The sequence below is a fragment of the Scophthalmus maximus genome, chromosome 3 (genome assembly GCF_022379125.1).
Source record: "Scophthalmus maximus strain ysfricsl-2021 chromosome 3, ASM2237912v1, whole genome shotgun sequence".
NCBI classification, from domain to species: domain Eukaryota; kingdom Metazoa; phylum Chordata; class Actinopteri; order Pleuronectiformes; family Scophthalmidae; genus Scophthalmus; species Scophthalmus maximus.
Window position 1 is genome coordinate 24,410,818 of NC_061517.1, and position 21,695 is coordinate 24,432,512.

The window sequence follows — 21,695 nt, forward strand, 5'->3', positions numbered from 1 at the left end:
CACATTAAATCAAACATGATCGGGGAACATAAGAATAGACAAAACAGACTGTGCCAGAAAAAGAACAAACAGGATGGTGCCATCAAACCGCCTTCCTTCCTTCTTCCTCCTCCTCTCAGCAACAAGGGCGCTCGATAGCATCTCTGAGTTTCAGCACAGCCTGGTCCCAGGAGCCAGGCAACTCGGCTATTCTGGGGCAAGGCGTCCTGCCTACGTGGGACCGGGCTCGTCTTTCAGCCCCCTGGAGTGCCCCCCTATTCTCCGGACGTCCCACACGGCTGACCTCACAGTGCCGGGTGCCGGTGCCCCGCCACCAGGCTGCCAAATTGGAAACCAGCGTCGAGGTGGCACCTGTCGTGGCGAAGGTGTATATGTGTGTAGGCTTCAAAACAACCTGAAGGGCTCTATGGTTGGACGATGATTAGTGTTGTTTGCTCTGAGCGAAGCTGAAAGGGAAAATGTCGTTATCGTACTTGGCGAATCTCTGTCTTAAATTTGCAATCTGGAGACAAAGCAATGCCTGTGCGGTTTGTCATCCGTCCGTCTTGACTCAACCCAGTCATTTGTGGAGAGCGTGGTGCGTTCGGGGGCCGGCCAGAGATGTGTGAACTGAAACCTAGACACGACCTCAGAGACCCGATGAGGCCTGCTATCTCTTCTAGTTTTTACTCGCCTTGCCTCGACGCCTTCTCTGTGCCTCTCGCACTCTCTTTTTTTTTTTCTTCTTTCTAATCAGGAGAGATTTTATCAGGCCCCCCTTCTGTCAGTAACCGCTATCGGTTGTGAAATTTCAGAAGGCAGAGCGTGTGGGAACCGCAGTATCAGTTGTGCTCATCGCGCCCGGAACCTTTACAGACACGCAGGCGGTTTGCCGAAAAGGCGAGAAGAAGTTTCACAAAGAGCATATCGGAGGCCGTTTTAACACAAACCGACGGTGGAAATACTTTCATATCCTGTTCCACCTCCTCTCTCCACTGCCTCCCCTTTTCTCTGTGCTAGTTCTCTTTGTGTGCACCAGCTCTGCCAGACGACACTGGCTCATCGCAAGATCAATTTACATGAATTTTAGTTTGCATGAATCTGCAGATGCGGAGGAGAGATAACAGATGCAACAGTCCGCTAGTCTTAGAAATCCATATCAATCGGACCATTCTTTTACATGAATGCAAACACCTGAAGGACAGGAAAACGGAGCCGAAACGATGGCCTCTCCCTCCGGGGCCCACATTGTGTGCACTGCGTCTACGCTTCCACGAGCTGAACCGGTGCTCACGATCGCGCGTTAACTATTCGCACTTAGAATTGAGCTGGCTTATTCAATTTCAGGGTTCCGATAAATGCGGCACGTGATTAGCGCTTGCAGCGTGGATGCATCGCAACACACAGTAATCCCCCGGGTGCTGCCGAGGCGCGCTCTCTCTCCGCGAGCGGAAAAAAGGTAATCCGGCCGAGGCGTGGGGTTGTGATAAAAAAAACGCGGAGTCTCAGCGTGAGCTGTAAAAAACAAACGTGCGGGTTGTGGGGATGACTGAAGGTTATTCACTTGTTCAACTGCACACAAGCTGGTTTTTTTCGTATGAAAAAATATACATTTTTCAAAACTGAAAAACAGAGCAATGAATCACGCAGGGTGGCGTCTCCTGGGAATTTTATTCCTGTGTTCGATCAGGACCGATGACATGGGGACTAGGAAGAAAAAGAGATACTAACTAGGACAGTTGCCGCTGTCTTAACCCTTGAAGCGCAGAGGTCGCACGCAACCTGATAACTTTGATCGTGAAGATTGACTGGTTGATTCAAAGCTCGCTTACAAGCGGTAACCGGTTTCCACACCTTCATCATCGGGAATCTTTTAAAAATTTTTTTAGAGGTAACGGAAGGAGATTTGCATTCGGACCAGGACGGACTTGCAAGCCCTAATTTCTAAAAAGGTGATCTGTTCTTGTCCTGCTGATCCCTGGAGGTGTTGCCATCGCTTTTCGCTCCTCCTTCCAAATACATTAGCATAGCTAGCAGTGCGAGGGCGTCGGTGGCTCCATCAGTAATGTCATGGGCACTTTAACATGATGAAGCACGCCGCGGCCCCGCTGGCATGAATAATTCACATTACCATGCACCCAGAGAGAGAGAGGGAGGGAGAGAGCGGGAGCGATTGAGAGAGAGCGAGTTTGACTTTGCAATGAATTGTGGGAACAGATGTGTGAATTTTAAAGGCGCGCGGGTCTCTGTTTTGGGTGAGCGGGCAATTTTAATTCAATTTGATATTTCTCTTTTAAAGTGAGTCGAGACCTTGAGCCGGGCTGGGAAAATAAATAAGGTGGAATCAGAAGAGTGAGCTGTGGTTACGGGGTGGGAGGGGGAGAGGGGCGGAGGTCCTCCTCGCCATCCATCACGGTGGCACTTCAATGATTGTCAAATAAGTAGCCCTGTCCAAACCCATCTTTTATCATTATGTATGAATGAATCTATCTGGGGATCGCATCATCCAGCACATGGGAGGGCTCCGTCTCATATACATGATAGGGAGATGGTATGGAAATGGGATACACGATCGTGGAATGGCCTCGGATGGGGAGATGGATTCACATCACTGGCTGGGAGAACGGACGTCTATTTGATCGCTGTCTGCTCCGTCAGTCTTGGAAAAAGAAAATGGACAAGCGACTGCTTCCTGTACAGTAGGCACACTTTCTTTCTGAACTTAATGCCACACGGTGCTAATATCGACGGAATAGATCCCCGGGTGGCTCCGACAAACCTGTCTCTTTGCGAAATGTGTTCCATTAAAAGTCTTGGAAATACTGCAGTTTAACACAGGTTATATCCGGGCCTTGGCTCCGAAAGCTGACTTGAGAACTTTAAATGTAAATAATTCAGCAAAGGTGGGTGAGAACTCTTGGCACGGGATTAAGGAGAAAAGCTGCTCTCAATCCATTTCCAAATTGTCACGGGGGCCTTCTAAGAGGCAAAACAAACCCACCTTAATCTCTGCTAATCATACTTAAGCATGAATGTTTCATGTGGAAATGCCTGGTTACAATTTACAGGCCCCCCCCCCCATTCCTGAGGTAACCCTGCCACAATCCAGAAATCCTTTTGGCCGCAACACAACAAAGACAATATGCGACGTAGAGGCATCAGATGTGGTGCGGTGCACGCAGCATATATATACGGAGGAGGGGGCAGAATCCCACGTTACAGACGCCACGTTTGTTGACGGCATGGTACGCGGACGATAATGAATTCAGGCTGCCAAATTTTAAAAATTTGCCAAAAGATAAAGCTGTTATAAACAAGGGGGGAAAAAATAAATAAAAACAACGATAACACCAGTGATTGGCCATGATTAACATCAGCGTTCTTACTTCTGTCTCAGACTTTCAAATTACAAAAGCCGATGTAGGCTATGCCAGGGACCAACCTAATATTATTATTATTATTATTCGAGACGAAGCATAACCAAGCAGCGGGATGATTACATTTGACTTGCAATGATTCCACCCCCCCCCCTGCATGAGGAAACAACAGCTAGGAAAAGCTAATAGACATATTCCCTAAAGTAACTTCACTGCTCCTGCCTTGCTTTAAATAAATCTCATCACCACGGAGTAAAAAATGGTTTTGGATTTCTCCCGCATTTAGAGAGCGGAGAGACAAAGGTCCAACCCATGTGCCTCTCAACTTTGCGGAGCGCAGCGCAGGAAGGAGGGAAGGATTGATCACATGCGGCACAGTAAAGTGCATCTGCAGCCGCCACACTGCTCCCGCTAGCATCATTATCCTCATCGCCTATCACTAACCCCAGCTGAGCCCCCCCCAGCCCCCACCTTTTTGGAAACGGGGGGCCGACACGTTGACGACGGGTAAACACCTTTAAAAGGATCTGACGGCGTGTAATGGGAGAAACCCCCCCCCCCCCCCACACTTCCGTATTGTTCGGGACCCCTGGCGCTGTGCTGGGCTTGTGGAGGAGTAAAGCCATTGTCTGGCGTCACCTAATTGGATCAGGTTTGTGTGGAGCACAGATGCGTACGGCTGGCTCAGGGTAAACACTGGACCAGGAGATGCCAGGGCTGAAATGACTTTGAAAATTATTTTTCTGCCTCCGTAGAACGAGGGAGAATGGCAGAGAAAAAACACTATAAAAGAACATTTGTGGAGCACTCTCAGAAGTAATGAACACTTTCCCCCTCGGTGTGGACTCAAAAAACGTCCCTATTTCCTTTTGTCCATCCGTGGGCCCGGCCGCATAGCTGTGCGGTGCACGGAGATCCAGAATGAGGCTGAGGCGGTTTGCATGGCAGTGCTCATAGCAGGAGTGATGATCCTTGGCAGAGGACAAATTGCACCTTGGAAAGCGAGCATTGCTGATCTAATTAAGAGCTGGCAAAAAGGTGTCGTCAGGGTCTGACAGATTTCAGCCCTGAGCCTTCTCTGCCCGCGGTGCGCCGCCGCAGAAGTGGGAAACATCGGCATGAACAAAGGGAGATGAAGAGAGACAAGGAAGCACTATTTCCAATCAAGCGTCTGCCTCCCCTCTGACACAGCTCGATTTAACCTTGAAGAGTAATGAGATCTGACTTGCTTAAATGTTAGCATTCTTAAATCATCAGGAAGTGCCTCCGAGGAGCCGATAATCACTGTGCCAAATTGCTGTGCTCGCTAATTTCATTTCTCCCAAGCATTCGCTTGCAGTTAGTGTCGATTATTCAAGAACAGGCATTTAATGCTGCCAGGTCCCAGGGGTGTTACATTAAAATGTAATAACTTGCAACATAAATGAAAACAAAAACCATTACTTTCTTCCCCCCGCAACTTTCTTCCCTCCTCCCTTTCCCTCTGCCACCTCGCCCCTCAATCTCTCTCCACTCCCTCCCTCCATGGTGGGAGTTCGAATCTAATTCTCAGCCCATCTGGCAGGCGTAATGAAGGCGGGCCGGGTTTGCGGTGCCCTGCTGCCATGGCTCGGCAGAGCAGGAGGCTAGCTGGCAGATTGGGCAGGGATGAGTGGAGGGGAGCCGGGGAACCTGCTGAGTGAGTAAGCCGGCCCAGTTAATCTCCCATGTGCCCTGATGTGATCGGGGCCAAGGCCAACCGCACACTGAGGGCACGGTGGCTGGGGTCTGGGAGCGTGGATGCTTGCGGGCAGACGAATGCGGGGAGGGTCTGGCACTCATTTACATTTCCGGGCATTCGTCTGACTCTTCTGTGCAAAGTGACTTTCAATGAGTCAAACGGTAAAATAGAATTACATTTTAAGACCGCTAAAGAATAAACATCCGTCAGTCAGTGAGAGGGTACGGACCATCGCTAACGTGACTCCAAATGGGCCCGTAAGGGAGGAAACTATAAGGGACATAAAAGAGTGAAGAGCCGCATGTGGATGTGACACTGAATATGTTTTGAATATATATATTTTCAATTAACACTTTTGATTCGCAGCTTCTGTACGATTTCTGCGGCGGCAAGGGGGAGTGTGAATGACATCTTCGCAAATAACGCAGCAATCCAACACGGTCTGACATACGTCAAAGGATGCAGACAGTCGAACAGGTACAGCTTCAACCCCAACAGGTACGGCCCCGGAGGAAACGAAAGACAAATAGTGTCTCGGCACCATCTGGCACAGACAGAAGTGCACAAGGATTTACATATGGTCAAACACGGTAAACAAATAACTGTGGGCTGCTGCACAGCACATTGACTTGATAGTATAGTGGCTCAAACATGTGTATCTAAAGTTGCAAAAACATAATTTAGGGGGTGAATTTACTCACATTTCTCGTTTAAATTTCACTGGTAGAAAAATATGTTACGATACTGCATTTCCACAGTATCTCCCAGGACCGCTGAAGCCTCTGGCTAGTGGCCAGGACCTGCCAAGAGGGAGAGCGCCACGGCCAGACACCAGAAACCCCATGCAATTAGGACGAAGCTCCTTTTATCTAAACACAAACTACTCTCCAATCGCCGTGATCTGCCCGCTGTGTGCGAAAGCACATAGGGGGGGAAGAGGCGAGGCAGCCAAAACCCACAGTGACGGCCCTGCCGCTGCAAACGCCGGCCTGTGTGTTTGCGTATGCAGTGACCTGAAGTGGCAGTTTTTACTCGCAATCCAGTCAGCCCCTGCCAGTCGAGCACATTACTGTACAGTCAAATCTCCGCCGCCATCATTGTGTTTACCCAAAAGGCAAAAATCACAGCGTACAGTAGGAAGAACAACACTGACGCACGGCAGCTCGAAGCGAAAGGCCCTCGGTGTCGCCGAGGCGTGGGAGAAAGAGAGAGAGAGAGAGAACAAAAATCAGATGGGCGGACAGAACGGAAACAAAAAAATAAATAAATAAATGAAACGGAAGCCAGGCTGACAAAAACAGCAGGTTTCCGAAAGCTGTGCGCCCGGCCTCTGGAGAAACCGCAACACTGTCATTAACAGTTACTCTCCTCATAAACACACCAGCATCAGCTGGAGGTATAATTGCCCCTGCTTCTCCTGTAATCTTATACCTTACCTGCTGTTACTGTCAGACACCTACTCCGCCGAGAGAGACAGAGAGAGAGAGCTGGGGGTTGTGGTGGAGTCGGAGGCAGGGGTAGGTGTTGCTTGTGCGCTGTCAGATATACGAGGTAAGGAGAGCAGCAACAAAAAAAAAAAAAAGCGGGGTGTTGAGAGAGAAAGGAAAAGGAAAAAAACCTGCCAGAAAATCACATGCGTGCGCGTCGCTCGCTGAAATCCCAGGAGCAAGGCTCTGGGGCTCCGGTGGAGGGGAACCGTGTTCTTTTTCATTGAGTGATTAGAAGACGCGTGGCAGAACATGACCTACTTGCTATAACTTTCTTCTACAGGTTTTTTTGGAAAAGGTACCCGTGCGGGTAGAGTTGGAGAGGTGGGTGGGGGGCTTTAACCCCGAACAGATTCATAGAAACATTGGAGATAGCAGGAAGGATTGCTTGACCTCTCAAACTCAAAGACGGGGCTTCGCAGTCATCCTCCGTGCTCTGGCTGCAGCAGCCAAAATAGAAGAGAAAAAAAAGCAAAGACGAATGTGTTTGATCCTACAGATATGCAAGGTTAAAATGCAAAACAAAATATGAATTAAACATCGTCTGACACCCTCTAAAGGCTACATACGTAGGTTTTAGTACCTTTCAAATGAAGCCCCGAAAGGCTGGTGGGAGGTGTGAGTGTTGAAAAGGATGAGGAAACTGCTTTCTCAAAATCTGTGAGGGAAATTTCCAACGCGTTCTCTCGATTCTCCTCCCTATTAGAATCCCGTATACGGGAAGCCCAACGAGGCCGTGAAAAAGGAACACTTTGGCTCAGCTGTGGAAAACGGGCCCGCCTCTGGCTCCTCTTAATTTCAGGCTTTGTTTGCGCTGCGTCGGGGAGCTCTAGTGGGTTCGCGGGGAGACCCGCAGGCCTTTTGTCTCATCAGCAGAGGTGGGGTTTTTTGCCCGGCGCCTGCAGCGATCCGTTAGCGCGCGGCTTTTCTTCTACCTCTCCAACGCGAGATTTGGCCACGGGTTCGCAGATGACAGGAAACGCAGCCATCACAGGAACGCCGCTGTTTGTTTACCCCTCAGCCACCGACGCAGCGTTGGATCATCAAATCAGTATGAGAATTAAAAACTATGCAAAATATACTTGCCAAAACTAAAATGGCTTCCTCTGGAGTCTTTCGGGGGACATCTGCAAGGCTGCAACGCCGGCCCCTTTAAAACGACACAGACTAATATTACACTTGTGGCGCTGAATTAATAAGCTGCAGCATGATAAATCTCTATGATTTATTATGTTCCCTCCAGTGTATAATCAAGTTGAGTAAGAGAGAGGGAGAGAGAGAGAGCGCGAGAGAGTCAAACGGAGGGAGATTGGAAGAGACAGCGACATTGCTTGGTCAGAATTGAGACACAATGGACGCGGCCCTTCCTCTGCCCGGCTCACAATGAGAGGGAGAAGCTATCGGAAAATCAGTGCGTGTTGTGCTTAGCAGAAGAAAGGAGATTAAAAAAAACCAAAAAGTTCAATGTGCAGCATGCCGTGAAACATGACATATGGAGCTGCCAAAACAGATCCCCCCCCCCACACACACACACACAAAAAAAGGTGTATTTCTTTTGGAAGCATGAATTCCCCATAAGGACTGTTTATGAGAATATCACACCTTTACGGACGTCTCATCCCACAATCCACGGGAGGCTGTTCTCTCCCTCCTGCCTGCTTCTGGTGGGTGCCGCCGTGTTCGTTCCCTGCTCCCAGATAGATGTTTGTAATTGGAGCTCTAATTTATGATCGGGCCTTGGTGCGGGATAATGATATGGAGCATTGTAATTTGCTGATGCAAATTGTACGTTATAATGGGGAGCCATAAAAGCCCCAGCAACATCTCGGAGACTTGCCAAACACCCTGAGCGTTCATTACAGCCCTCATTAAAACATCCACGTCGGCACTGGGAGCCCTTACAAATGGAAGGAGCATGTAATTGCCGCTTGATTGTGGTATATGTAACATATGATAAAGTGGAATTACCACTTTATTTGTCTACAGTGTCCGTGAAACTTAATGGGGAGAAAGTCTGCGGTAAACAAATCCTCCGAGCTTTGTTTGATCGTTACATTATAGGGCTATTTGTTTAAAGTGGGGCAAATGTGAGTTAGGGGACAGTGCATCCAGGACAAACCAAGAGTGATGATAATCAAGGCCGGGCTTAGGGGGATAAAACTAATGCTTTTACCCATGAGAGCCGGTGTTTCATTTGGACTAACTCCAGCGTGGGTGATGGCATAGAGCTCCATCTGGGAATACATTAACTGGATTTAATATAAGAAAAGATCAGTATTGTTCTCTTTCATTACCAGGTCCCAAAGTCATCACCATACATTTGCTTTAAGGGTGGTGGAACTAGATTGAAAAAAAAAAAAAAAAGGTTAGAATGAACCATTTAAGTCACCTCTGGTGGAAAAAAATATTTTGTACGAATGCCACTTTGGGCCTTTGGGCTGTAGCTTCGAGCTATTTCCAATCGTTGATCTCAATTCGGTCCTAATAAACGGGGTATGTGCAATGCGGTGGAGCTGAACGTCCAAGCTTTTTTGTAAAGCAGCCTTAAGAGCAAAGCCAAGTGGCAAAAGCAATTAAGAGTTCATTTGGAACAACTGAACTGTGCTGGGGCAGTTTTTTTCTGAGGCCCGGTCAACACTAATTCACAGTGTCGCCTTTTTATTCAAATGACTTCTCCCAGAGGCCCCTTTGTGTTCGGTGCCATTCGAATGCATCTCCATTAGAACAAAAACCTGAGCTGCATTGCTGAAAATGAAGTTTGCCTCCTCCACTCTGAATGATCGCCGGCCTCCACCACCAGAGCCGTGTGTGCTCAGCCACTGGAAAAGGATTTTCAACCGTGCCATTCAGGCGGGGCCCCTGAAGCCCTGCAGCCTTTATCTGCGGACTCGTTGATTGATGTGTTGTGGGCCCTGCTGTGGTTAACAGCAATTTTTATCTGTTGCCAGCGGCAACAGCCCGGGCCCCTGGTGCGCGGAGAGCAGCGGGGACTGTATCTGAGGCCGGACCGCACACGGGGATAAACAAATAGGTTTCTCAAGGCGGACAGCCCTCATAGAGAGGCCCCTGACAGGCGGCGCCCCACCCCAAGGCCAGGACAATGTCAGGCCCCCTGCCCGGTCCTACTGGGCTTGTGGTTTCCTTCACTAATTTTCACCATGTGCAGGGCCGGTGCTATGGAGACACCTGCACACCCGACTGAAACGTAGGCCGGGCCGAGAGAGACGGAGAAAGGCAGACAGACTGATAGACGGAGAGAGAGGGAGATGCTCACAAAGACACAGTGAAGAGATTTCACTTACTGTAGGGGAACAAGACGTGGTTTTTATGTGAAAGTATAGGATGTCGTTTACACAAAAATTCTCCCAACTGCTGTGTTGAGCATTTAATCCGGTGAATCTGTGTCATTTTGTTAAATAAGGCGTGACGCTTTTAATGGCTTCTATTGTAATTAAGTGACATAATCCTTGTATTCGATAAAGATCTTGTAAAAAGCCTCATCACTCAGACGGGGAAGTCTACCCGCCACAATGTGGAGGCCGTGAATGCCAAATCAATTAGAACAAGGCTTTTTAAAGAATGCACAAATGACTCGGAGACTGCTCTGTTTAGAGTGTGGAGTCATTTAGCGTTAAATATGATTATGACAGCCCGAGCAAGGGGAAATGAAAAACGGGTGTGTCTGAGAGCTCCGAGCACTCTCGCTCAAACCCAAACGCTCAGGCAGAGGTTTTGCTCCCTGACATAAAACCCTCCCAAAACAGACTGGTCCGATTAAACTGTCACAGACAAAGCTCTGTGCTTCTATCGCACCAGCCGCGGGTCGGCCCTGGGTGTTTTTCAAAAGATGAGGAGTGGGGTGACAGAGTCTCAATCACTTCATCTGAAAGGGAGAGGGAGGTGTGTTTTTTTTCATCTGCTTAGCCCAAATCGTCTCCTCCTCTGTACACTATATCCAGCCAAGTGGTAGCGACAGAATTGGCTGGGTCGCAGTGGCATTTTTTCTTTTTTTTTGGGGGGGGGGGGCACATTTTCCGCATCTCTTGCCGCTCGTATCTCCCAGGCGCAGAGGGGGGGGGGCTCTTTATCAAAGAGCCCCTGAGAGGATGATAAATCGCCGCAGCTCCGCGCCCGTCTCCGCTGGAACAACAAGCAGGTAGCCGCGCAGGAAACCAGGCGAAGATATCGTCTCACAAACACGGCTGAGGCTATAATGAAGCCTGCACAAAGCGGACAGGAGAGAGAGTCGGCCCTGATAAACAATTCCACACCCAGTCTTCCACGGGAAAGGGGAGATAGCGAGTCTCGGCCCCGCCGCTGCACATATCGCTGCTGGACTCAAGGGTCAAGAGATTAGCCCCTCGCCCGTGAATCGGGGGATGAAGGGCTGGGAGAGGGCGGGCGGCGGGCCGGGAGTGATTTTACCTCTTGCTATGTTATCAACTGAATAAACACACCGCGTTTTGAAGGGATACATATATAGAATGGATATTGTCATTGGATCACAATCTGTGACCTACATACAATTTATTTCATACTGTATCTTTTATATCTTTTTTTTTAATATGCTTCATTTAAACACCAGTGTTATTACAATGCCGTGTCGAATGCTGCCCTGTGTGTCCTGCACTTAAATCTCACGGAGGCAAGTTCAACATTGGTTGTAACAGTAGTAAGTAAGTAGTAAGTAGTGGATCCAATTAGCATTCAGTTAGCAACTTTGCAACTGTTGCTCAGAGATGAAATATTAGTGATCCGTTTTCTGTCTTTTAACAAACAAGTGAAGAGAATGAGATGGACAAAATGATGACAGAGACGAGGAGATCAATCTGCCTTACATTTATAACGTGTGCAGCTTTTTTTCATGTGCAAATAGTGCGTTTGATAAACGTAACCAGCACACAGTGTGTTCTGTGTGGAATAGCCAAGCACAGTATGAAAGTATTTTGCAAGTGTCCAAAACACTCTGGGGGCTCCAATTTCCCTTTTTCATGAGTCTGGCACTAAAGCCCAGAAAACTTCTCTGGATTCTTGTGTAAACCATTCAAATGAGGCCATTCAAGCCTGGCAGGCAGCACAAGAGGGGAGACATATGGAAGCATAAACAAGAAGAGGCGTTATCTCCCATACAAGTAGAAAAAACAAACTGTCAGGGGAGATTGCCTTTTTTTACCTCTTAGTGCCTTGTGACAGATAACCAGCCCCTATTCACCGGCTTGATGTTTTTTTGATTGTTTGTGGCGAGGCGATCGGCTCCAGGGGCCAAACCGGCACATCCGTAGCCTCGTCTGTGCTATTGGCGGCCGGTGGCACTGCCTCGATGACCCTCCTACACACCCTCATCCACCCACATACACTGATCGGCCACAACATTAGCAGTTACTGCTTTAACACGCTCTCCAGCCCCTGGCCTTTTTCCTTGCCCCCGCCCCCCCTCATACCCACTCAGCCTCTGCCTGGCAGCTCCCTGGAGCCTCCCGACCCTGCACCCCCATACCCTGCTACAAAACCATCCTACTGTAAAGCCTGAAGCACTTACAGATAAGGAGACCCCGGGAATCAAGCGGGGCCTGGCAGCAGAGCAGATTGAGAGTCAAAGCTCAGCGCCCAGGAGGTGCCCAGAGGCTACGAACGCCGCAGATAGCACCACTGGATATCCAGAGAGGGAGCGAGGCAACGTGAAACATCCTGCCCTCCTTACTGGACTTTCCCTTGCTCGCACAATGCCCCCGCCCCCACGCCAACACCACCAACAAGCACCCCCTCCATCTCCACTTCTGCACCCTCTCCGTCTCTCCGCCCCCCCTTCCCCTGCTCAGATAAAGAGAGGGCCTTGTTCCCTGCCGACTCAAACTGACAGCTCGAGCCAAAGGGCTCCACAAGCTTTTTTGGAAGGTCTTGTTTGTTTTCATCCATCTGTGAGTATGCGGCCGCTGGGGAATAGGAATGTGACATGTTCTATTAAGACAAAAAAAAAAAAAAAAAAAAAAAATCGCATGGAGATCAATGCCTTTTGAAGTTAAGCTTTGTTCGGCGCTTTAACTGCAGTCCTTTGAGGCAGATTAACGATGACAAACCATTTATAGTTGTTTTGTTTGTCAGGATGATTGCTTCCAAGCTGCAATAAGAACTGCCATATGCCACTCATCAACTAAAAGTAGCACACTTTAAAGAATATTCCTCTTATTAGTTCCCCTTTAAGCAAAGGACATAAAGGACGACCGCTGTCTCTATCACCTAGAGACTAGACACGTCGTCGAAACAATGGGCGGGAAGAGCACAAATTTACGGTTGGAAAACGCACCGGGGCAAGGCAACAGATGCTTTCCTGATAAAAATAGTCCTGCACTGACAATTTGCGAGCGAGTAACGGATTTGGCTCATGTTTTCCAAGGCATCTCTAAAAAAAATTCCTCCCGGGCACATTTACCTTGAACAACGCTCTACATGTTCTATGATCAATCACACTGACTACCATTAATGCGCAGCCGGTTATAAGACACGTTTAACAGCAATGAATCTTCCCGTGGGTGTAAATGTACACACATTTCTCTGGTGGTGAGATATTGTATTTATTACATAGATGCGGGGGGCCTTTAAAAGGCTTTTAGGCATATTGTCTGATATGTGAGCAAATGGATCCTCCACTGACAGTCACTGGAGGAAGACATAAAACTCTGACAGGCAAATTGCGCCGCCGCCGAATGGCGCTGATCGATGCCAATAAAACGAGGCCCCTTTCTTCGCCAAGGTAGCACAGGACACCTTCCCGCAATTTAATCAGCCAGTCAGGCAGAATTAATGTTCCTAATATCATGATTTCTCCATTACTCTATTTAACATAATTAAAATGTCGAGCGCTGGGGCCATAAAGCGGGTCGTTGGAGATTGTAATTCTGCCGTAAAGCTATGAAGCATGAAAATGTCACTTACCGAGTAGCCGCGGCCTGACAGCGAGTGAGTGGAACTCTGTAGGGAGAGAGAGGAGAACAGGGATGACCTTTAAGGAGCGTTCCACTCGCTGACACAGACATGATGAAGCTGTGCCGCTTTAATATCAATATTCACGTTAACCTTTTACCCGCCCTGCCATGTAACTCCCGCCCACCACACATCACACCCGTAAAATTCCGGCTCTGACCGCTGGGGGTAGCCGAGCCACACCCGCTCTAAAAACAATCACTAGCTCTGTAGAAATCTTAAAATTATAAAATTATAATTAAAATAGAGCACAACAGGGTGTGTAAAAGAACTTTAAGCACAGTGTAAATTTACCTCAAAATGATTTTGAGATACCTTACGACTGATACTTTAAAGAACACGTGTTCTAATCTGATGGTTTCATAATAAGGCTACAAAGAAGGTTGCTGCGGCGCAGGTCGAGATCGAGTGTCGCCATTTATGTGTTTGACTTCACTTCCTTCTGCGTCTTCGAGAGTGCCGTGCGAAATTGATAGCGGGTTGAATCCATCACTCGTGTCAGCAGATAAAATCTTGATAGAGAAATAGTTGTTTTGGAGGGTGAGTGACAGCTCAGGTACACTGCCAGCCGAAATATGACGGATTCCACTCTTATTCCATCTCGTCATTTTTTATACATTTACCATAAAGGGCAGTCTAAACTTTTCAAAATGTAATTTTGTCCATGCAGGCTTACAGTGACCTCCATTAAATGTCATCATTTTGTGCAATCTCTTTTAAAAAAACAAATCCAAAACAATGGTTTTTCATTATATTTATACCAAGAATAAATTGCTCTTTGTGTATTAAGGGAGGTGTTTTGGCCCATCAAACTGTTTTCTAAGAGAGCAGGATGAAGAAGAGAGAGGAGTGGAGATGATGCGGTTAGTTCTGTTCTCCTGCCCTGTCCGTCAGCGCCCAGCAGGAGTACCAATCTCCAAATCCCTCCCTCCACTTCCACTTTTCACTGCTTTTATTCCTCCGTCTAGATTGGCAATCTCTCCCCGCTCTGTCTCTGGAGGGGACTTTTCTGCAAGACCAATTTCATCCACAGGTCCACCTTCAATCCAAACGACCTCCCCCGCACCTTCACCACCTCCCTTGTTTTGCACCCTCCCAGTGCCCCCTCATCCATTCTCCCACACCTGCTGTATAGGCCCCAGCCCTCATCAACACTTTGTGTGTGCCCCTCTGATTCGCAGGACGGCTCCTGTGGTGACGATTAGGGACGAGCCCTGCCGCGAGCCGGAAAGCGGGCTCTGCGGGATTTAAAAGGCTATTCCCACTTTTTGCTCAACCGCTCTGCTCCCTTCCCTTTCCACAACCGGAGAGGAGGCCGGAGGAGTGGAGGGGAGGAACTGCACAGAGGGCAAAATCTGTGGACATAAAAGGGCCAAAAGTGTGTTCCAGTGAGAATGTGGTCTGCTGCCCGTGTGTGTGTGTGTGTGAGTGCATACATGTATAGGTGGAGGGAGGCCAAGGCCATTTGGAATTAGCCTTACTACGTAGAGTTCATTCAACTTGGAGCATTCTGAGTAGAAAGAGAGGCTTATTTAAATGATAATGAGGGACAATCCATTGGATTTAGTGCCGGTGAGGGGAGGAAAAGAGGGGGGGGGGGGGGGGGGGGGGGGGGGGGGGGGGGATCCATTAAAACGCCAGCGGTTCATAAGCCATAGGGTCGGCATACAGCTAAACACTCTCTCTTAAAAGCCATTATACATGGCTCTCAATGGATTTCTGCAGCGCTTAGGACTTCAAAAGGATTTAAGAACCCGCCCCAGAGAGGGAGTGTGGGGGAGGGAGGAGGACAAGTGTGTGTGTGTGTGTGTGAGTGTGTGTGTGTGTGTGTGTGTGTGTGTGTGTGGTGAAAGGTTCGGGTGGTTGGCGGTGCGACGGATGGGGCGGATGCTGGCGGCATTTAAGGGTTAACTAAACAGCCCCAGAGAAGAGAAATGTTGCTAAATCCGCCCCCTAATCCTCTCCCCATTTCCATGCCCCCTCCTCCACTCCCCTTACAAAAAAAAGGGGGGGGGAATGAAAAAAGAAAAACATGGCGACAAGAGGGGAGGGTCTAGTCCATCTTCCCTCAACTCTGACTATTGGTTTTTTTCGTCGCACGGAGGCCGAGAGCCAGGCCAATCAGAGCCCGCTGGAGCATGATTAGGATAGGGAAGTTGAACGAGTATGCCGTCTGCAGCAGGAGGGTCAGGTAGATGGGTGGGTTTGGGTGCATGTGGGTGGGAGGGTGCCAGAGACCATGACGGCACCAAAAACTGCCGCCCTCACCTCCGCAGGACACAGATGCATTGGAACCCACACCCCCTCCACCACCTCACATTTCCCTAATCCCTGTGTGGCTTAGTGCCGGGGCCCCGCTGCACCGCAGGCACAATTACCTAGTCAAAATAAACAGATAAAGACCCAACCATGGCAATGAACAAACAGCATCCCCTGCAATTTTTTTTTTTGTACCCCCGGCTACCAAATTGATGCATGACTGTTTTTACAGGCGGGTGCATCCGCATGTCGCATTTGTCTCTATTTCCTTTGGCGGTGAGACAAGAGAAATCCATTTTACTCGTTGCCGATGCGGCATCATTAGTTAGGAGCTCTTAAAGCCGGGGAGCCACTTTGATGTGGTGGAGTGTGTTTTTTTCGGAAAAATTAGCAGTGCTCGCAGTGCGGTGGCGGAGATTTCATGAAATAAATAAATAAATAAATGAATGGAAATATGGGAGAGATAATGACAAGGTGATGCTGAGGAATCTCAGTCTCTTGTCCAGGCCTCGTCCAGGTGGACTTCAGCAGACAGCAGCGAGATGGACGGACAGACGGACGGAGAAAGAATAAGGTAAAGACGGGTAGAGGGATGGATAGATATGGATGGTGTGGCTACAGCGATCAGCGTCTGTGCGCCATTTATTTGGCAGCAGATTAGAGAGATGCCACATCTAACCCTGTCCGCGATTCCAGGCTGCAATTTTCAACCCCCCCCCCCCCCCCCCCCCCCCCCCCCCCACAAAAAAAATAACCCCACACTCCCACTCCTCGCAAGAAGCACCACCTCCACTACTTCTATCCTCACTCTACCACCCTCCTCATGCACCCCCTCCTTCTCTGTGCTTGTCGTATATATCCCTGTCAGAGCTGTCAACCGGCGACGGTCTTTTATCTGACAAGCCCGCCTCTTCCTCCTGACTTTTTCATTAAAAGACAGCCTTTTACACAAATTCAAGAGGGGGGACGGGGCACAGGGGGGAGGGAGAGGGGGTATGGCGCTATGAAAGAAAAAAAGCAGTGAGGCTGTGGGGGGAAAAAAGAGGATAAAGTTAAAAAAAATTATGCCGGGTTATTTTTCTGGCTGGATTTTCAATCGGAATGCTGAATAGCCTAAAACAATGTATTTAATAAGTTCATTAAAAAATTTTCTTTCCATCATTTTTCCCCTGCTGGAAACGGAAGCTGTGTATTTCTTCTTCCTCCTCTCTTTCTCTCTCTCTCTCTCTCTCCCTCTTCTCTCCCTCCACCTGCTTTCGTCAGCTAAATGAATAGTCTGATTGAATTGAGGAAGGTTTGGGAAGCCTGCTTGACAGGCATTAGTTAGGAAGCATATTTCTACATTCAGTTAAAATGAGCCACTTGGATTGCATTATTCCTTCCCTTATGCTGAGAACCAACGTCTGGCCTCCATTTTCCTTTTTGCCACCTACTCATCCTGTAAATGGGGCTTGCATACGGTTGCCAGCGCCCGCGATAATTGGAACACTTTCTTTGACTCGTTCCTCTCCGGGGGTCGGCGAGGCCAGCCCACACCTGGCTGAACCGCGTTAGGTCATGTCTACATTTAACCGCGCATCGCTTTAAATAATGCCGGGCCAACTAGGTGATGCTCATTTCCTGTCTATGTGCTGCCAGCCAACATTTCTCTCCCCGAACGCACTAGGGATTTATGAGGTGAGAGCTGGAAACACCAGGAGCTGCTCTGCTGGCTGCCCTCTGATCTCAGCCTCCATGTTTCCGTCGTCCGCTCCGCTCTCCGTAACCCACTTCATGGGGTCCCCTGCCTTGGCCCGTGAAAGTGGATACCCTGTCTCTCCGTAGGAGGTCTGTGAAAAGGGGAAAGGTTTCCGTCCGAGGGCTCACCTCGCTGAGCTGCTCTTTGGAGTTGCTCCTGTGCGGTCGGCTGAGCTCCTGCACCGTCTCATCCTCACTGACTTTAACTGGACGCAGCGCCAAAGGCTTGATCTACAGGGGGCACAAGAAGAGAGGAAGGTACCGTGAAATCATGTACAACCTCATATTTTCACAAGGAAGCAATTTAGAAAGACTGGCAGGGATTTATAGTTACCTTTTAGACATTCGAAAGGCAAACATTATAATATGATGAGCTGCTCTGATATCACTGTAAATCAATACAAAGGAGCTTTGTGCTTTTATAAAATGGAAAAGAGAAAGAGAAGCACTATTATTTATCAATCATATCTAATTAGATAACACACATTGAGACAGTGCTAATGTTGTTTTGCATATTTTATACTAATAACTTGACTTTTTGACATTATTGAAATCACCCTGCTTTTAGTTAAATGTGCATCATGAAAGAAGATAACGTAATGTTTAATATCAATTTGATGTATTTAAAAGAAGGGACTGATAAAAAAACAATTCTCACAAGATGCATTTAGGCGCTACTGTATAAACCTACTCATAGGTTCCAAAATATATCTGACTGTCATTACATACTGCAACAAACATGTCACTTATGAACATACAAATGCGTAGACACAATTAGACACATAGATACAATTCCTTTAGTGGAAAATTGATAATAAGTAAGTTTACGAATTTTATTAAACTATTCTTTTTTCATCAAAGGTTCAGACACTGCAAAACAAAACCAGCGATGCAGGAACCAGGGGGCACAAATTAATGTTCCGTCTCGTCTCCTGTCACTCACTGGGAACTATAACTGACTCCACAAGTTAAGCAGCTCTGCAATAAAATACAGCATAACTACGATGGCTTCATCTGACTTTCAATGGGCCATGGTTCCTCTATTCTTATTCAGAGCCGATGTGGTGCCTCACAGCTCCGTGTCAGTTTGTGTTTTGGGTAAATGCAAAGCAGACCTGGGCTGTAGCAAAAAAAAGAAAAGAAAAGAACACCTGCAACTCACAAAACCTCGACCCACTGATACTGGTCACAGCAGCAACAATCTAGCTAACCCAGCAGGGAGAAATACTTAAATAATGGTGACAAATGCACAATACACAAAAAGCCCAACAAGATTCACAAATGTGTAAATTTGCTAATTTGTTGTGGGTAATCTATATCATTCACAAATACAAATACCAAATACCAAACAATTTGAACAAGTAATCAACAGTTTCACGAATGAAATCATTGCAACTTAGATAAATGAAAGTAGCATTTTAGAAAATGTACTTTGCATATACCAAAATATCGCCAAATTCTACATAAAAAAATGAATAGAATCAATAGGAAGTTTAGAGCCACTTCTTCCTACTGTCTAAAATCCCCTTCCACTTCACTCCCTCACAACTTGGCACAATCATTATCTAAATACACAACGCCAACAACCACAACATTTTTCAACCTTTACCGGCATTTTAGAGGAAAAACATTAGACATTACTTTTTATTTGATTTCATGACAAACTAATAAATCAAATATAAGGATCAAACCTAGGAACGATCACCCATTAGCAGCTTCAATTTTTACAAATGTCAGTATATGTGTTCAGCCACCCACATCGTGGCAACCCTAATGCCAACATGGATGGCATGCTTTATTGCAGGCCATCAAGACCCACGGTTGGCGTGCATCCAAATTCCCAGCCAGATGGGAGGTTGGCGAGCTCAGCAAGGAAGACTCTGAGCTGGTGCCGCCTTGGCCAATCACAGCTTCCCATGCTGCTTCCCCACCTTGGAGTACAGTGGCGATGGCCGCAGGGTGTAATCCATTTGACTAGCGGTTTGCGTGTAGCAGCTCCCCCGATGGCTGGCCCCGGTCTCCTGATCTCCACTGTAATTTAAGCAGATCACTGCTACAATTAACCTTTCCCGGTAAATATCAATTATGGCCCCCGGCTGGGCTAGAATTAAAAGGGTCATCAGCTAATCTGACAGGTCCTGTACGCTACCACCTGGCTGGGAGGGAGGGAGGGGAGGCAAGGCGGCAGAGAGAGAGTGTTTGCCTACCCTTGTGCCCACCAGCGCACATGCCAAGTAGACACAATTCCCTTTTAATTACCCTGCCACTGCCAGGGCAAGCACGCTGATTGGCCAAGGGGCATTAGCAGTGCACTGAGGTCAACAGTGACAGAATGAGGGTGGGACGGGGCGAGCATGGCGGCGGTGAGGAGGGGAGCTGCCGACGAAGCAATCACGGCGGTGGGGATGGGAGGAAGAGAAACCTGGCAGGTGGGCCTAATCAGGTTTGACTTCCACCTCTCCCCGCCTCTCCCTCTGCCGCACTCTCTTTCTCTCCACTAGCTGTCAGCCTAATCACGCCCTGAATCCCAAAATAGATGGTGGCCTTTTTGATTTCCTTCTCTCAAAAGAGTGAGCACAAAGAGAAAAATTCCTCCTCTGCAGGCAGGCGGGCAGGCATGGAGGCAGAGAGAGAGACAGAACGTCGAGGTACAGTCTGTGACACGTCGCCGTCAAGTGCAGCCGTTGATTACTTTGTTTACCCAGCATCAGTGTTGCTGGCAAATTCCTGAAGGCGCGCAAAGCGTTTCTGTCTCCTCCGGGGCCTGAAACTACATTACCCAGTCAGCAATCAACTTGGCTATTGATCAGAGCACAGCGTCTAATTAGGCGCCTAGGTTAATGATGCAGCGTGCGAGGACCGTTCTCACCCCCCCCCCCCCCCGAGCCACCGTTCAACGGGACAGGGGGACAATTGATCTAGGCTGGAATTCAGCAACTCTGACAAAAGATTGACAATCCCGACTGGCTGTGATTAAGGCAGGGACTAATTTCCTGTCTGGGGAGGTGTTTAATTGGCCTAAAGCTCCCCACTGTACGGCTTTCATGTGTTGTTTTTTCCCTTCTTTTTGTCTACTCATTAATGTTAAAAGACAAAGTAGTGAGCTTGAGGGTGGGGCTAACGGTCTCCACTGAGATGGGATTGGTTTACGACTAGTGACACAGTTCAAGGTTACAGTGCCTTTTCCACTGTGCTTGAGGTAATGCCTTTTGAAAAAAGCACTCTGGGAAGCCCAGTGGGAGCAGGTCTTGGCCACCTGGCTATTTTGAGGAGGACATTTTTTTGGTGCGGATTAAATTTGTTTCCGTTGGAGGTTCAGCCCCTATAGAATTTGGGCAAGGTTAATCAGACAGAAATAGCAAGTGACCATGATTAATCTGTACATGGAGGGCAGTTTGACTTGAGTGACAGATAGGAGAGACGTAGAGAAAAAAACAACCTAGCTAAGTCAGGGGCCTGTGTTTTACATGAATAATGTACTGGAAATTAGCTCCATTAGTCTCGGTATTGAACATGTCTGCAGTCCCTCTCTGGAGGCTGCCGCTCTGTGCTCTTTAATTATCTTCAAAGGGCCCTCCAGCATCTTAATTCCCCCCCCCCCCCCCCCCCCCCCCCCCAAGTTGAGTAGTGTTGACTTGGGTTTGCTCATTTACACAACTCTCACCCTGGGTGAAGTCACAGGCGCAACACCCCCCCTCGCTCAGAAAGGACCAGTCAAGGCATCGACGGAGACGGTAGTGGTTCACACCAGGTTCATGCCAGGCTTGGCTAACTTTCATTTCCCTCTCACTCCTTCTCACTCTCTCCTCGGCGTTGATCAATCTGCAGGCTGTCAGCGGGGAGCTGGCAAGAGGCCGGCGGGTGAAGCTTTGTTGTCTTGCTCCTTTGATCCTCCCTCCCTCCCTCCTTCACCTTGCGGGGGGGTTTATGGGAGCATCGGACAGCTGTGCGGTCTCCCACCTTTTCCCTCCTTGAATAAAAGGAGCTGTTAGTCTTGACCCTGCTTTTTCCCCTCCGTGCTCCAGCTCCTCTCGCTCAGCGTCGTCTCTCTCTTGCCTGCCGTCACCTGTCAACAGCGCTCAGGGAGTCTGTGCTTCAGCCTTGTCCCAGTGTCAATCCTCATTACCCTAGGATCTTGGACCTTCTCCCCCCCAC

General features: G+C 48.3%; 1 protein-coding gene across 14 annotated transcripts in view; it reads right to left on the minus strand.

The window, feature by feature from the left end:
• Positions 1-21,695, minus strand: part of fbrsl1 (fibrosin-like 1) — a 279,461-nt gene that overhangs the window by 133,253 nt on the left and 124,513 nt on the right. For 12 of the 14 annotated variants that reach the window (XM_047330730.1, XM_047330737.1, XM_047330734.1 and 9 more), the window contains 2 exons: positions 17,670-17,771; positions 13,497-13,532 (listed from right to left, as the gene is read on the minus strand). In XM_047330730.1, the coding sequence (XP_047186686.1) occupies positions 13,497-13,532; positions 17,670-17,771 (138 nt within the window). The remainder of the gene's footprint in view (positions 1-13,496; positions 13,533-17,669; positions 17,772-21,695) is intronic. The other 2 variants (XM_047330738.1, XM_047330736.1) reach the window with 1 other exon arrangement.